Source organism: Netta rufina (assembly GCF_964035555.1).
Source record: "Netta rufina genome assembly, chromosome: 13".
Classification (NCBI taxonomy): domain Eukaryota; kingdom Metazoa; phylum Chordata; class Aves; order Anseriformes; family Anatidae; genus Netta; species Netta rufina.
In genome coordinates this window covers 187,947-203,187 of record NC_140136.1, presented here as the reverse complement: position 1 = coordinate 203,187, position 15,241 = coordinate 187,947, and the positions used below count along the sequence as shown (strand labels likewise).

Genomic DNA, 15,241 nt, shown 5'->3' with positions numbered 1-15,241 from the left:
AAATGTGCAACCCAGCTGGGTTACATGTAAGGAGTTAAGAATGAATTGGAAGAATGAAAACAATTCCAGTAATGTTTTCAAACAGCCAAAACCCTTGATGATAAGCTGTAATGAAGGTGAGAACAAGGACAAGGTGGATGAGGCACTGGGCAACCTGATTTAGTGTGTGTCATCACTTCACGTGACGGGGGGGTTGGAACTAGATGATAGTTAAGGTCCCTTCCAACCAGAGCTATTCTATGAAGAGACGTTTATATTCTCTTGGTCCCCAGATATTAGTTGGATAAAAAACAAGGTAACGCATTCACAGGTCACATTACTGTAGAAATCATGCTTTCTGCAACAATAGGAAGATGCTGAGAAGCAGTGCTAGCTAGATGTTTCAGATTTTTTGAGAGCAAATCAGGTAGCTAATGCCCACTACCATTGTGCCTGGTGTAAGGTGTTGATGATTCATTAACATTGTGAAAATCTTAGCTGATCAGAAAAAAAAAATGGCTGTGTCAGTGTAGTGGCAGGTTGGCAAGCTTAACACTGGAGTTAAGCACAAACTGAAGGAAAATCAAAGAGACAGTACTCTGTTTAATTGCGGTGTCAACTTGTGGCAGGGAAGGAATGAAAAGAAAATTCCAAAAAGAGCACCAGGGTAATTTGGGGTTCTAAAAGTCTTATATAGTTCATCTGACAAGATACAGTAAAGCTTATAAGCTCTAATGTATTTGAATGTCTAATTGATGGAGAACAAAAAAGGTTCCTTCTGTGTTTAATATCCCCGAAGCTGGAGAAAGATTGTAGCTTGTATTACTTTCTCATTGCAATTATGTCAGAGATGACAAGTATATAACTACAAATACTTGGACCATCAACCTTAGTGCTGATGGACTATGTTGAAAAATATTCCTAGCCTTTTAGGACATCTTAGGGGGACTCCACCTGCCCCACTCCATGCATTTATAGGTTTCTCTGGTGGGTATTTCTTGTCTGCCCATGAACAAGAAAATACTGGTACATATGGGAGGCTCTTCTCACAGGATTAATAAAGATTGCTATCTCAATTAAAAGGTAAGTTCATTTGAGTATCTGGATTTGTTTACTTCTCCGGGTTGAATATACTTTGTTTTTTGTCCCTTGCCGTAGGCGTGCAATGGAACTGAGTTTTGCTCTTGTTAATGGGAACAACGTTCGCGGAATGATGAAGGAGTTGCTGTATTTCCTAGATTCCTGTGAGCCAGAGTTCAAGGCAGACTGTGCATCTGGAATATTTCTTGCAGCAGAAAAGTATGGGGTTAATTTGCTTGCCATTATTTTGTCTTTTTTTTCTTCAGAATTATGAGCATTTTTTGTGTTATTTATCCCCTTCCCCACCCCTTAAAAGAATGTGTTGATCATATCTTCTCCATTTGCCCATTTGCTGACCTGTGTGTAGTTTATTAGTTTTTACCTCCTATGAGGAACAGAACACACCAGTGCTTCAGGGAATGGTAATGTTCCCTTGTGGGCAGTTGTCATATCATTAAACCAGTCTAGCATATTGATTTCTACTATTCTTTGGAAAAGTCATTATGTTGACACCCTTCCACACACCTCCACACCCACTTTCCCCAATTAGGTGTACAAATGAAAAAATCTTACTAACGTAGAGCCATTATAATCATCAGCCTGACTTTGCTTTGAAGTATTGTGTATGCAAGTTACAGCTGTGCTATATTCTACAGACTTGCATGTTTACTCAGCATTTCCAGTGTCAGCATTAATACAGAAAGTCAAAGAATGTGATTTTTTTTCTAGGAAGCAGTAAGCCAGGAGGTGACCAAAAGGGGAGGTTGTGTTAACTGTGGGTTCTTGCTGGTATTGAAGGCTAGGGGTTATTGCTCTGATTCTTTTTCTAATTTTGTCAGATATGCTCCTTCCAAACGCTGGCACATAGACACAATCATGAGAGTCTTAACAACGGTAAGTGAAATTGCCTGTCTTTTGTGTGACTTTTTTAAAAGAAAGAAATCTTGAATTCTGTAGGAAGCTATCACAGAGTGGGAGACAGCTATAAAGGCTGAGAGATAATAAATGTTACAATATGCAAAAGAAGTGCACTTATATAATAGTGACCTAAGGCAGCTAGTCAGAAAGTAAATATGACTATTTCATCTTTAGAATTAAGATTTTAGAAAATGTATGATTTCTGAAACGTGCAAGAAGACTGTGTAGCAGAGTTTGTATCAACCAAAGTAAGTGCATGAGCTTCTAAGTCAGGGTAATTCTTGTGCTGTCATTCCAATACACAATCCTTTCAAGAGAGTAAACAGCACTAAGTGACTTGCAAAGAGAGAGAGTTGAAACAACTTATTGAAATTATTCCAAGTTGAGTTTATCAAAGCTTTTTAATAGAACTATAACAGCTTTCTAGCTTTTTTTCTTTAGTGTTTGATTGTTACTTTTTTACTATGTGAATTTCTGTATAAACACCACAGTTGAGGTGGAACGGAGTAGTATTTTGGCAAACGAGGGGAAGAGAGTGTAACTTGAGTAGGCAGTGTGTTCTCTGATGTGAAGAAGTGGGAAAAGACTTACTTCATTAGTGTGAGTGTTCAGATTTGACTAGTTCAGCAGCCAGACTCACTTCTCAATGTGCTGTTGTGCCATCCTGAAACTGAGAAATGTGGATTGCTCTGAACGGAGAGTTGATTTCCATTTAAAAGTTGGTTGTAAGTTTTTCTCTCGGAGGACTCCTTCCTGTGACTGGTTGGGAAACCATTTATAAAGTTAAAGGTATATTCACAAGACTACTCAGGCAGACTCTTACAAATAAATATCCTATCCGGTTTACCAGACTTAGGAGAATTAACACAGAACAATGTCATCAGCTCCTGGTTTTGCTAGCTGGGTTTTAACTTAATTGACCTAATTGAGCTCACTTAATTTCCTTCTTTTTGCACGATTTGTTTTCAGTTCCAGAGTACTGTCTAAACAGGCAGGTTTTGAGCAATGTACATCTCTCCTTCAGCAGCGAAGCTATGTGATTTATGCATTGCCTCAGTTACTTTTCTGTCCCTGAAGTGGGCTTTTCAATCTGATCTCCATATTCCTATCACCTAACTGAAGAGATAAACAAGTCCCTGAGTCCTGTGCTAATTTGGTATAGCGTCTAGCTTTGAGGAAGTGATTGAAAAAACTGCTTTTTGCTCCCAAAGTGTCTTGTCTGCTAAATGGAAGGCGTTTTCTTGTGTGTGTTCTGTTACTTCTGTCATATAGAAATAGCACAGGATTCTTATGTCCACATCCTATCCTCAACAGACAGTTCCAGGATATTTACAGTATGTCTTTTTCTAGCTATAGCTGAGTGAGTTAGGAGAATGTACTGTCCTGTACTTTTATCCAGCTGAGCCTGCTCAAAATCAACCATAAAGTACCTGAGGATGAGGATGTGGATTTTTATCTGTGTGCAATCAGGCTTTGTGAAGGATAACTGTTGATGCTGGCTGTTACTGAGAAGTCAAATAGTGAAACCTAACAGCTTCTATTTTCCTCTTGAATACGTTCTTGCAGGCAGGAAGTTATGTTCGTGATGATGCTGTCCCCAACTTGATTCAGCTAATAACTAATAGTGTGGAGATGCATGCCTACACTGTGCAGAGACTCTACAAAGCCATCCTTGGTGATTACTCCCAGGTAATACCCAATACAAGCAACTTTGGTTTACCTGTTATTCTGCAATAAGTATATTTACTAAGCGTATCAAGGTAAGTCAGCATCATGCTGTCTAGTTCCAAGGGACGGACTGCAGAAGAGGCATGTCTTCTAAATGTTCCTGTTCTTCTATTTTTCTCGTATGAATATTCAATTTGAACAAGAATTCCACGTTTCTTATGCTATGGGAAATTTGTTTTTAGCTGGAAGGAGGGCTAAGCTTGCTCTGGGAGATGGTGGTGGTTTACTTTACACCAGAATGCATTTATCTAGGTGTATGATTTTTCTTCCAACAGCAGCCCCTGGTGCAGGTGGCCTCCTGGTGCATAGGAGAGTATGGAGATCTTCTGGTGTCTGGTCAGTGTGAAGAAGAGGAGCCAATACAGGTATAGCCTGAGAGAGCAAGTGTGTACATGGCTGAGGCTGGACCTGCTTGATGCTGGCTTGATATCTGAGGGGAATGCTTGCAACAGTTACTTATTTGTGGTGTCTACGATGGACCCTTGATAGGGAACTTGTTTGCATGCTACAGGCATGGGCAATATAAGCATAGCCAGCTTTGTCTATGAGGAGCATAGATACACTGGGCAGAGCAGTGTACTTTTGGTGCTCATCTAGCTTGCACAGTATCTGCCAGGGATTTAGCTGTGTATTGTGGTGATAAATCTTCTTTTCAATATGTGGAACAGGAATTTTATCTTAAAACTGTAGTATAAGATATTCATCTGGATGCATCTGTTTCATTCATTGTGCATATATGCTGTGGGTTCACAAAGTTACTGAGGAGACAGGAAACACCTGTTAAGCAAGAAACAAGTTTTTTACAGTATATACTCTGAAAGGTTTGCTGCAAAGCTTCTGTCTGACTCAGCCTAAACTTTTTTCTACCTTTTCAGGTAACAGAAGATGAAGTTCTTGATATTTTAGAAAGCATTCTGATATCTAATATGTCTGCATCTGTTACGCGAGGCTATGCTCTCACTGCCATCATGAAGCTTTCCACAAGATTCACCTGCACTGTCAAGTGAGTTCTTATTGGTGTTGTTCTGCACAGGGGTTTGTTGCACATATGCTGGCATCAGTTGTCTTCAGTAGAAGTATTCCTTGGACATGTTCTACTTCCATGGTTAAGAGTCTTCTTACTGGCTTTTACGGTCCTCCTTTGCTTGCAGTCTGGAAGACTTCCACTAATTTGTGCTGTTTTATCTGTTTGTGGATGTGTCTACTGTGTGGGGACTTTTGAGTCATGTTACTCTTGCTTGAAAATTCATTAATGTGAAAGAAAGCCCTTTAAGTGGACTGTTCTTTCCAGTTGTTTTTTTTATTATTTTTTTTTCCTGATGGAGAGAGAAATAGCCTTGTTTCCTACTGATGGTTTGACTGTGAGTTGTTCAGTTTTGGTATGATATTCTTATGGTGGTGTATTAACTACCTGTTGACTACGTTGGAGAGGGACAACAACAGTTCAAAAACTGAAGTTGCATAGGTACTCCAGGAAAACAGCAGTGACTACTGTTTCAAATCACTAATACAGGACAGCTGTTGAGCAGGGTGTCAAATAAGGTCTTCTGGATGACACATGCTAATTCCTTCCTCACTGTTACAAATTCCATAGTGTGGTGTGTTTGTTTTTGTTTTTTTTTTTTTTTGCCTCTCCCCACAGTCGCATTAAGAAGGTAGTTTCCATTTATGGCAGCAGCATTGATGTGGAGCTACAGCAGCGGGCAGTGGAATATAATGCACTTTTCAAAAAATATGATCACATGAGGTAAGTGTTGATGAGTTTTAGTGATTGAAAAGGCTAATAATCTGCTCTGATCTTCTGCGTAGTATGTAGAGCTTTATCTTGTGATCCTGGTAGGAGTATAAAGAAGCTATAATTCCTCCCTGATCTCTGTAGGATTATTGAATGTTTTAAGAACATAGCATATCTTGGGAGATTGTTTTGAGATCACTCTTTCCATCCCAAAATGTTTGACCAGCTCTGAGCTTGGACTTGGTTAATGTTCACTTTCAGATGTTGAATATTAAATTTGCTATCTAAGTGAGTGACTGCAGATAGCTTTTGCCATACTAGCAATACCAATCTTTAAGTTCAAATTGATTTTAAAGTGCCTTTAGAATAAACATACAGATATCTATAGACCTTTCCTCCTAAGCAGTGCTCTGAAATTGAGGTAGTTCTGAAAATGCTTTTCAGTTTTTCAGAACATCTTCTTAATGTACTATTTTCTTGTAGTGTCTGTTTAAAATATCAAGTTCTGCCTGAAAAGTCATAATCTTCTCTACACCACTCAGCATGCTTGTTTTACAATTCTTGGGCATGCTGATTTCCTTGTATGTTATCATTGAGAGTTTCCCATTCATCATAGTTTTACTCAAGTGGTTGGTTTTAGCTGTCTCAGAAAAACACTCTGTTGCAATAACTAAAGCTGTAATTCTTCACGGAATAGTCGTTAATCTGCTATGTGGGACAAATTATTGTTGATACATAGGAGCACTGTACTGGCTATTCCATGAAGAACATAAGATTGAAGATCTGGGAGTTAAGTTCATCCATCCTTGATAAGATGCCATTTAGATTAAATGCTATTTTGAAAATAGGTCTGATCTTTATTGTTTGCCTGATTTGGAAGCATCAGAACTGCCATGTTGTTCTAGTGTGGTGGAAGAAGTTAGCTTTCAGAATGGAGAGTATCCATTCTCAAATCTAGATAAGAACAGAGGAAAAAATGGGTGCCACTGGGCTAAATATTGCATGAGTTTATAGGGGCTTCCAAACCTTGTTTCAAAGGCTTTTCACAGTCAGTTTTTTTCATGGGCACTATTCTATCCTCTGTGTGTAGGATACAACATCCATATGATTTCCTCTTATCTCTTCCCATGGGATTTGTGCAGCAACTAAGATTGTGCTCTTGGAAGAGTCATGTTAGTGAACTGCCTATGCCTTCACATGAGGCATTATGAATGTGTTAGGAAAAAATCTAATATGAGAGCTTTTGATCTGAGATAACCACTGCAGATAACAATGTCTGGAGATCAACTGGCAATAGCAGAATATGGTGTTCATAGTTTTGGGAAGCTTTGTGCTTCAGAAAAATGTGTGAACTTTGCTCAGTTTTACAAGAGAGCATTAGTGTTCCCCCCCCACACACACACACACATTCTAGTGTTCATTACAGTGTAAAGGTCGGTGTTTAATAGTTTCTGCTCGTTAAAACTTTGTTCATGGTCAAAAACTTGGCCCATTGTTGGGATTATTGGCACTGGGACACTTTTTCAGCCCCAAAAATGAATAGACAGTGGGACTTACTCATTTCATGCAGGCTTTGTGACTTGATCCTCAAGGGTAAGGGCCTTTCCTGTATTATAGACCAGTTTTCCCTGTATGACTTCCGCTGCTACTTAGTTTTGATGTCAGGATTCTGGATCCTATGCCTCTTCTTGAGTTTCTGTACCCTTTCAGGAGGGTGCTCTAGAGGACTGAACTTAAAAGTCTTTTGAAACTTGAACTTGGCTAAACGAGAGCATGGTGGTTTGCTTTTCCAGCTTTACCTATTCTGAGTGGTTAACTCTGGTGCAAAGGTAAGTCAATCAGCTGACCTTTTGACTCAGTTGGATACAGAACAGAAGAGTGAAATGTCCCGTGTCTGTAGTTGATCCACCATTGCTCAGTTCTTTAATCTTTGGCTTGTTATCCTAGCCCCATAATTAAAACTGTGTCTAGTGATAGCAGAAAACAGGAGGCAGGAGGGTTTGTTTGGTTTTCAACTGACAGCTAATGTGTTTACAGTGGCACAGAATGTCAGGAATTACTTCCAACCACCTCAGGATAACATCTAATCTTACAGTGCCCTGACAGCAGAAAAGGCAGGTTGTCCTGTATATCTTCTCTTGAATGTTTGAGTGTTTGGATTGGGATCCAGGAAGATGGCACAGTGTAACTATGTCAGCTTCTTTCAGGCCAGCCCTGCTTGAGAGAATGCCGGTAATGGAGAAAGTCACCACAAATGGCCCTACTGAGATTGTACAGACCAATGGAGAGACAGAGCCGGCGGTACTGGAAACCAAACCTCCACCTTCTGGATTGCAGCCTGGTAGCCAGGTAATGGAAACTGATCTAGGATAAGTTTCCACTGCCTGTCAGACCACAGTACTAGCCACTGCTCTTTCAACAGTAAGCTGAGACCATCTCCTTCCCTGTTCCTGTCTCTTTGCTAGTTCTGGCCTGGTGATGAATCTCATCACAACTCTGTTCTCATGGTTCTAGTGCCAAGAACAAATGTGTGGAAGAGGTTATTGTGGGGAGTGCAAGAGCATAGTGGGGTAAAGCCATATGTATCACCCAACCTGTCTTACTGTCCATGAACTCCATCCTTCACTAATCACCGTGGCCCCAAGAGCAAGGAAGCTAGATCTCTCACAGGGCTTGGGAACATAGCCAAACTAAGAACCTCTCTGATCAGTCAGTAGGTCTTGTCTTTAATCTGAGAACAAGTGGAATCCATCGCATTTGTAAGGAAAAGTAGCAGAAAGATGGATATATAACTATTTTATTTTTTTCATTAGGCAAATGATTTGTTGGATTTGTTGGGGGGAAGTGATATAACACCTGTAATCCCCACTGTACCTACAAGCAAGCCAGCCTCTGCTGGTGGGGAGCTCCTTGACCTACTGGGAGACCTCAACCTAACAGGTAAGCAAGCTGTATCTCTTGAAAGTCTACATTCCCAGTCCTGAGGTGGGATGTCAGGATGATTGCTGAAGGTGCAAAGGCTGGTTAGTTCATCACTCTAAGTCCCTGTCTTCATGATTATTCTTGTCAGGATCCATATTTGCATATAGGTGGGAATCAGAGAATGACATCATAGGTTGACTCTTAATGGTTAGATGATGGAGCTCGTGTTTTTGTGTTTGTTTGTTTTTAACATTCCAGCCTGGGAAGGGTGTGAACCTTTCCAGAGAGGATAAGAAGATGAGAGAAATTACTCTGTTTGAATGCATGCTAGATCAGGATGAGCCAGTCTTCATTGGATATAAGCAGAGAAGGAGCAAATGACAACATAAATAGCTATTTGTAGAGCCTCCTATATGGAAATATGATATGCCTCAGTTGATAACTTGGAGAAGGAATAATTACTCTTCATTTTGTGACAGCTAAACTTAGTATTTTTCCAACATTTCTTGTAGGTTCTCCGGTACCTGCACCTGCACCCCAGATATCACAGCCTCCATTCCTGCTTGATGGACTGCCATCACAGCCTCTCTTCAATGATATTGCTGCAGGTTAGGGGCATGTAAATACTTTATTGAAGGTTCCACGGCAGAAGAGGAAGCTAGGGATAGAAACGAAAAGATTTCATTGTGAAGTGTAACAAAGACACTGGAGCAGGAGGGAGCGTGTTAAATCTTCAGAAGAGTTTGTGTCTGGGTGTAATGGAGATGAATTCTGTGATGCTGAGAATGGTCTCTAAATTCTGCAAGTCTCCTGATCGTTATTTTTTTTCTGCAGGAATCCCCTCAATTACTGCATACAACAAGAATGGCCTGAAGATTGACTTCACCTTTGAGAGGTCAAACACCAACCCCAGTGTCACTGTAATCACGATACAGGCCTCCAACAGTACAGAACTGGATATGACAGATTTTGTTTTCCAAGCTGCAGTACCAAAGGTAGAACCACTTAGGGCAACTACATCAACAGGTAGAGGGCCACCTGCAAGTACTTCCTGATCTCTACTTCCATGTAGACAGAAGCATGCAGCATGGTTTAAAAAAAAGAATTTAAAAGCTGAGTTGCTTATAGGTTCTCCTAGTGCTCAATTTGGTCATCTCCTTTCTAGTCTGAAATTAAGGGTTATAAATAGAGTGGAATATGGGTTTCTGTTAGATTAGATTATGTATGCTTTATATTTTCTATATTTTCATTATTTTCTAGGAAGATTGATAAACCACACCCAGGAAATTGTTGGGTCAATAAAAGAAGATCAAAACTAATATTTCCCTTTATTCTTAGTTTCTAAGAAACACACCACGTTCTTTGCAGTAATCAATACATGAAAACAATTCTTTGAAGCTTTTAGCTGCTTATAAAAGTTGAAACGAGTTCCCATATAGTAATTAGTAACTATCTTCCTACAAGCAGTGAAATGTCTGTCCTTGGATTTAGCTACAGCCCAAAATGCAGGAGACAAAAACTGCCTAGTTTGTAGTTGAGCAGACAATTTAAGCAGGCTGTAATTGAAATATCCAAGTTTGGGAAAATGCATCCATTTGGGGGAATTTCACTTCTGGGAATTAATAATGTTCTAACTTCAGTTTGGGTAAGTTTTATTCCTGTCGTAGGCAGGCATTAGGGAGAGAGTGGGCCTCCTGAAGTTAGAAATGTGCTGAGCAGCCTCAGCTACTCCTTGAGTGCCATGTTTGAAACAGTGCTTCACTGTTGATCTTGATACACTGCAGTAAGTCCTCATCCCCTAATATTCATGTCACCTGGATCTTCTTTATGTAGAAAGCAGGTGGGCCAGCATTTTGTTCTTTACAGATAGGGAATTGAAGAACTCATTATTTGACTTGACTTATTTGATTAAGCATCAACTTTTCTCTTTGCCCTTTCTTCAGACATTCCAGCTGCAGCTCCTGTCTCCCAGCAGCAGTGTCATCCCTGCATTTAACTCGGGGACCATCACACAGGTCATTAAAGTCCTGAATCCACAAAAGGTGAGTGATTCTGAGAACAGTTAAAGACATTGTCATGGAGTTGTGCATTTAGTTGTCTGGTTAGGCTGCGTTTCTGATAAGGTAGGGTTGCAATGACAATCATTTTGGTTAGGGTTATGAAAAAGTCAGAAGGCTGTGGACACAGGTTTGACCTCTTTGCTTATACTTTAAAACAGACTTAGCGCTTTGCTATTCTTTTGACTTTGTGGATGTCTTTTGCATCAGTGTGGTTGTTAAACAAGTTTCCGGATAGTTTCTCTAGAGGAGCAGAACCTGGTGTTTGTGTTGTAAAAACGAAGTCTGAAAGGGAAGCATCTTGCCATACAAATATATTTAACATTCCTTCTTGCTGTCTGCAGAGGTACTTCTTGAATGAAGTCCGTTACACTAAAAAATTGTTAGACACAAATTTTTTTCAAAAATTGTCTTTTTTTTTTTTTTTTGGAGACCTCATTTAATATGTGATGAGTATATTTTTAAATGGTTGAGGGGGAAGGTCTTTAGCTGTGATTAAACATAATTCCATTTGCTCTACAGTCTTCAGAGAGAGGCTTCCAAGACTGGGAGAAAACAGACTTGGGAGGGAGGGGTGTGGCCCATGGGTCCTCCTTAAGAGGCTTTGCAAGTATTCAGATGGCATCAGAAAGAAAGTAATAAAAGCTTTTTTTTATAAAAATCATCTTTTGTGGGACACCCTTGAGATCTTCCTGCTGTATACAGTTTTTTAACACTTATGTACTGCTCTAGATGTTAAGTATTACTGCTAGACTGATGTTTATGTTAAAAAGAAAAAAGAGTCAAAGATTTCACTGAAATGACTGTCTTCCAGTGCAGTTTTTATGGTTCCCATGGTCTCCCCTCATTTTTATGTAGCAGTGTGCTCCCCTCTGCCTATAGTAAAGCACAAGAGTAACTATTCTGTCTCATAAATCTGATACAAATTTCCATGTATCTGAATCTCAGTAGTGCTAGAGATGACATGAAAGGTATTTTCAGAACTTGGGAGGTTTTCAGAGCTTTCCTCTGAAGTGACAAAAGTCACAATACATCCATCTCAGATGGGCCACACAAGTTTGAAATATGCTTTTTTGCTGAAACATCAGAACTCCTATATTTGAGAATACAGAGATGTAAGCGAGTATTTCACTGCCCTCTGCGCTGTTTCCTAACTCTTCCATGTCAGGCATTCGTGCATCTCTTACTGTCCTATGTACTTGAAGTCAGTAGCAATATCTAGCTTTGCAAGAATCCTGTCCACAAGATGGTGTAAGTTACCTGGAATGTTCTGAGGGAAACAGTCCGAGTTTTATTATTTAGGAGGTAGCTGTTCGTCTTCTCAGTGCTGTGAGGAAAAAAAAAAAAGTGTGTTCACCTTGAAATGGCCAGTCATTATGCTGCACTGACTAATAGTGAAGATGGTGGATGACCATGATTATACTCCTACAGCGGAAAGGCCAGTTACCCAGAACAGTACCAAATAAAACAAATGATACTAATTATATTGATATACTGGTATAAAATTGGTGTTTATTAGTGATCGTTTCCTTTATCCTGAGGCTGGTTGAAACAGTTTTTATCCTCCTTTCCTCTCTCTGCTATTCTTTTTGCATATTTCACTGTAGGTTTTGTCTGGTATGGATAAAAGAGACAGAAAAAGCCAACTTCTTGCTTTTCTTTTTAGGGTTTTTGGCAAACTGTTTTTTGTAGTTGTGAGGAGAACAAAGAACCTGGCTGGAGCTCTGGCCTTTTATTAAAGGCTGCCTAGTATCTGGATGACAGCCAGACAACTTCTGAGCTGTTCGATCATTTACCCACAGCAGGAAGAAATGTTCTTAGAGATGCTTTCTGCAGTCTTTCTTAGACTGTTTCATCCAGTGCTACTGACCTATTTAATACTTGAAGTTTCCAGACCACTTCTTCTCTGAATGAACAGCTAGCATGGGGAATGATACCTCTCCTTGTGCAGTGCAGCAGAGGCCAGGTCTGCCTCTTGCTTTCTTGTCTTGTTAATTAAGACTGTAAGACAGTTACTGTTGTGTTTAAGGACCTCAATGTTTGTGAGAGCAGGGCCAGTGCAGAGATAGATGTGGGTGGAAGATGTGCTACAGTCTTTCTGAGAAAACTTGTGCCTGATCTGAGAACTACAGTGAACAAGAAACATCCTACTAGATTAAGCATTTATCTGAAGTGTCATAGCCTACCCAGCACATCCTTCCATCAAGTTTTTGTTGGCTTTGTTTTGTCTTCATAGGGGATATGGGATGGGGAGCTAGAGTTGGGGAGATTTGCTGACCTTTAATGGAGACCTATTTTTTTTTTTTTCTCTTGTAGCAACAACTACGTATGCGGATCAAGTTGACATATAATCACAAGGGCTCAGCAATGCAGGATCTAGCAGAAGTCAACAACTTCCCCCCTCAGTCTTGGCAGTGAGGCTCTGGCACCATTCTTATTCTCTCCCCACCCAATCAAAAGAACTCTGGGAAGAAGGTTGTGATCCTTGGCAATCCCCCAAACTGCACCATGGGCATGGGGAACAGATGAGACCTGCTGATGAGGAGGAATTTTCCTGAAGTGATTGCTGACTTTGAAGCATATCTGTTAAGACTAATCTCCTCTCCTCCGCTGATGAGGCTGGTGGCTTGTGGAGGCTACTCTGCACTCCCTCACACATGCATTCACAGCCAGAAGCAACATTCCCTCCCTTCCCATCCCTCTCCCCCCACCCCAGAAACACAGCCTGGTTGGAAGAGAAGTCTGGAATTTCTTGCAGGGAAACTCTGTCTCTGCAGCAAGTGAACAGCTGCCCCTTCTTTCTGCTGTCTTTTTTTCCCCTGGGGAGGGCATGGTGTGTTTTTGTTACTAGCTGGATTATCTTCAGGCACTTTCATCTGGGGCTCAGAATGGGGACTTGGAGGATATTAGGGTAACCTGCCTCGTTCTTCTTGTATCCCGTGTCTGAAGGGGCTGGAGGCTTTTTGTGGCCTATTCAGTGCATTACTTTTACACATACCTCTTAGTTATGTGATACATACTAAGAGCAAGTCAGGCCTTGGGACTTCATCTGCAAACCTGGGACAGTGCAGGAAAAGAGGTGCCAGTGAAAGCAGAAAATTGCTTTGGTGCTGTACTTGGAAATGAAGACCTTACACTTGAATTTTCTTTCTTTCCATCAGTGGCTGCAACCATGCAGATTCACAGTCTTCTCTAGCTTCCCCAGAAAGTGTGGTGATGTCTGAGAGATGCAGAGATATAAGGAACAGCTGGTTTTCTACCACATTTAATTCCAAAGCCTTTTGACCCATCAGTTGTGGTTTATGGATAGAAAAGATGTATTCAATTTTGTGGATCAGTCTTTGAGCAAAGGTCCTATTGCCTGCTGGGAGACACATCAGAGACTATGCTGCAGAGTTGTTCTTCCCAGTTATTCCAGACCTTCTCCCCAGATTAATTTCCAGAGCCTGTTGTAGACCCCCTGGATTCCATTTGATTTACTTCTGACTGGGATATTTGTGTTGTATCTGTAACATTGGCACTGAAATAAAGACCATGCGGTTTAAAGAGACCTTCTCCCATTTTGTTACTTAATTGATCCTCGTAGTTGGTTCCTTGCTCCCCTTCCAGAGAAATCTGTGTTAGTTCAGGTTCAGACTGAAAGGAACTTAGCTTTTTTTATTTTTTTTTGAATGAAAGCCTTTTTTTTTTTTTTTTTGAGTACTTGGAACCAAAGATGTGAGGTCCAGTACTCTTCTAAGCATAAAGAAAGATGTATTTGGTTATGTTTCCTAGTGTAAACTGTTGTTGAGGGAGTAAGAGTTCTATGAATTCTACTGGAGGCAATGTATAGGATGTAAGGCACAGTGTGACAAAACTATGCAGGTGTTCAGCACAATCAGGGGATGAAGAGGGAATGATAGGTCTTCATTCATTAGTATGCTAGTAAGTTGAAGGTACCCCAGCTTCCAACCACAAAGCTTTCTTAAAAGAAACAGATAGCAGGCATATCTGCTTGATTTTCTGTTACAGGGCTTTAAACATGATGATCATTCAGTGCTCTGACAGCAAGCTTAAACCCAGCCCTTTGTGTCTGCAAAAGTAATAACACTAGGTTCCAGTCCTTGCCAGAAATATCGGATGAGTGATTCACAGTGCACTTAGGGAAAATTAAAGACCTAGTCTGCCCTTGAATCTGTAGTGGGAAGCCAAGAAAGGTCATTCGGTTCGTTTTGGTTTTAACACAGTAGGTAACATGATGTAGGACTGACTGTTTCTCTGACTTTAATTGTTGGTATATGGAGTAAGTTTAGTTTCTCTTGGAAGGCATTTTTGCTGCCTTAATAGGAAGACTGGTTTGGGCCTTTGGTTTAGCAAAGAGTTTTGCTCTATTGAAAGAGGCATCACCATAGGTTTATAAAATCTAGCAAGGATGATGTATGATTTCCTTAAAATTGACTGAGGGTTGTGGCAGAGTCTTGGGCTGAGCTATCAGTGCAAAGATAGTACTTTGCTTCTAGCTAAAGCATCACGAAACAGGCAATCTTGTAGAAAATGGTTGAATCAATATCCTTTTTCTGGGTGATGAGCATTTACTTCTGCTTTTATTGCACTTGTGACTGTTCAACACCTGACTGGCTCAAACTCCTGAGTGTGCAAGGCTGAATGTGTTCAATGTAGGCTCTAGTGAGCTCTGAGGATGTCCCAGATAGCAAACTAATAGAAAGTCTTTACCTTAGTTTCTGAAAGCCCCATGAGCTCTCCCGTTCTCAGAATTGTACAAGGGTCACTTGTACTGAAAGTTGGTACACCTCAATTTCCATTCCTTTTTGCTGAGAAGAGC

The 15,241-nt window shown here is 40.4% G+C and overlaps 1 protein-coding gene across 1 annotated transcript in view; it reads left to right on the top strand.

The window, feature by feature from the left end:
* AP1G1 (adaptor related protein complex 1 subunit gamma 1) overlaps positions 1-14,033 on the top strand; it is a 39,997-nt gene extending 25,964 nt beyond the window's left edge. Inside the window, exons 12-23 of the mRNA XM_084294778.1 lie at positions 1,138-1,278; positions 1,899-1,953; positions 3,544-3,666; positions 3,981-4,070; positions 4,581-4,708; positions 5,348-5,452; positions 7,648-7,789; positions 8,254-8,380; positions 8,875-8,970; positions 9,197-9,357; positions 10,306-10,404; positions 12,736-14,033. Of these exons, the coding sequence (XP_084150904.1) occupies positions 1,138-1,278; positions 1,899-1,953; positions 3,544-3,666; positions 3,981-4,070; positions 4,581-4,708; positions 5,348-5,452; positions 7,648-7,789; positions 8,254-8,380; positions 8,875-8,970; positions 9,197-9,357; positions 10,306-10,404; positions 12,736-12,837 (1,369 nt within the window). The 3' untranslated portion in view covers positions 12,838-14,033. The remainder of the gene's footprint in view (positions 1-1,137; positions 1,279-1,898; positions 1,954-3,543; positions 3,667-3,980; positions 4,071-4,580; positions 4,709-5,347; positions 5,453-7,647; positions 7,790-8,253; positions 8,381-8,874; positions 8,971-9,196; positions 9,358-10,305; positions 10,405-12,735) is intronic.
* The last annotated feature ends 1,208 nt before the right edge of the window (positions 14,034-15,241 follow it).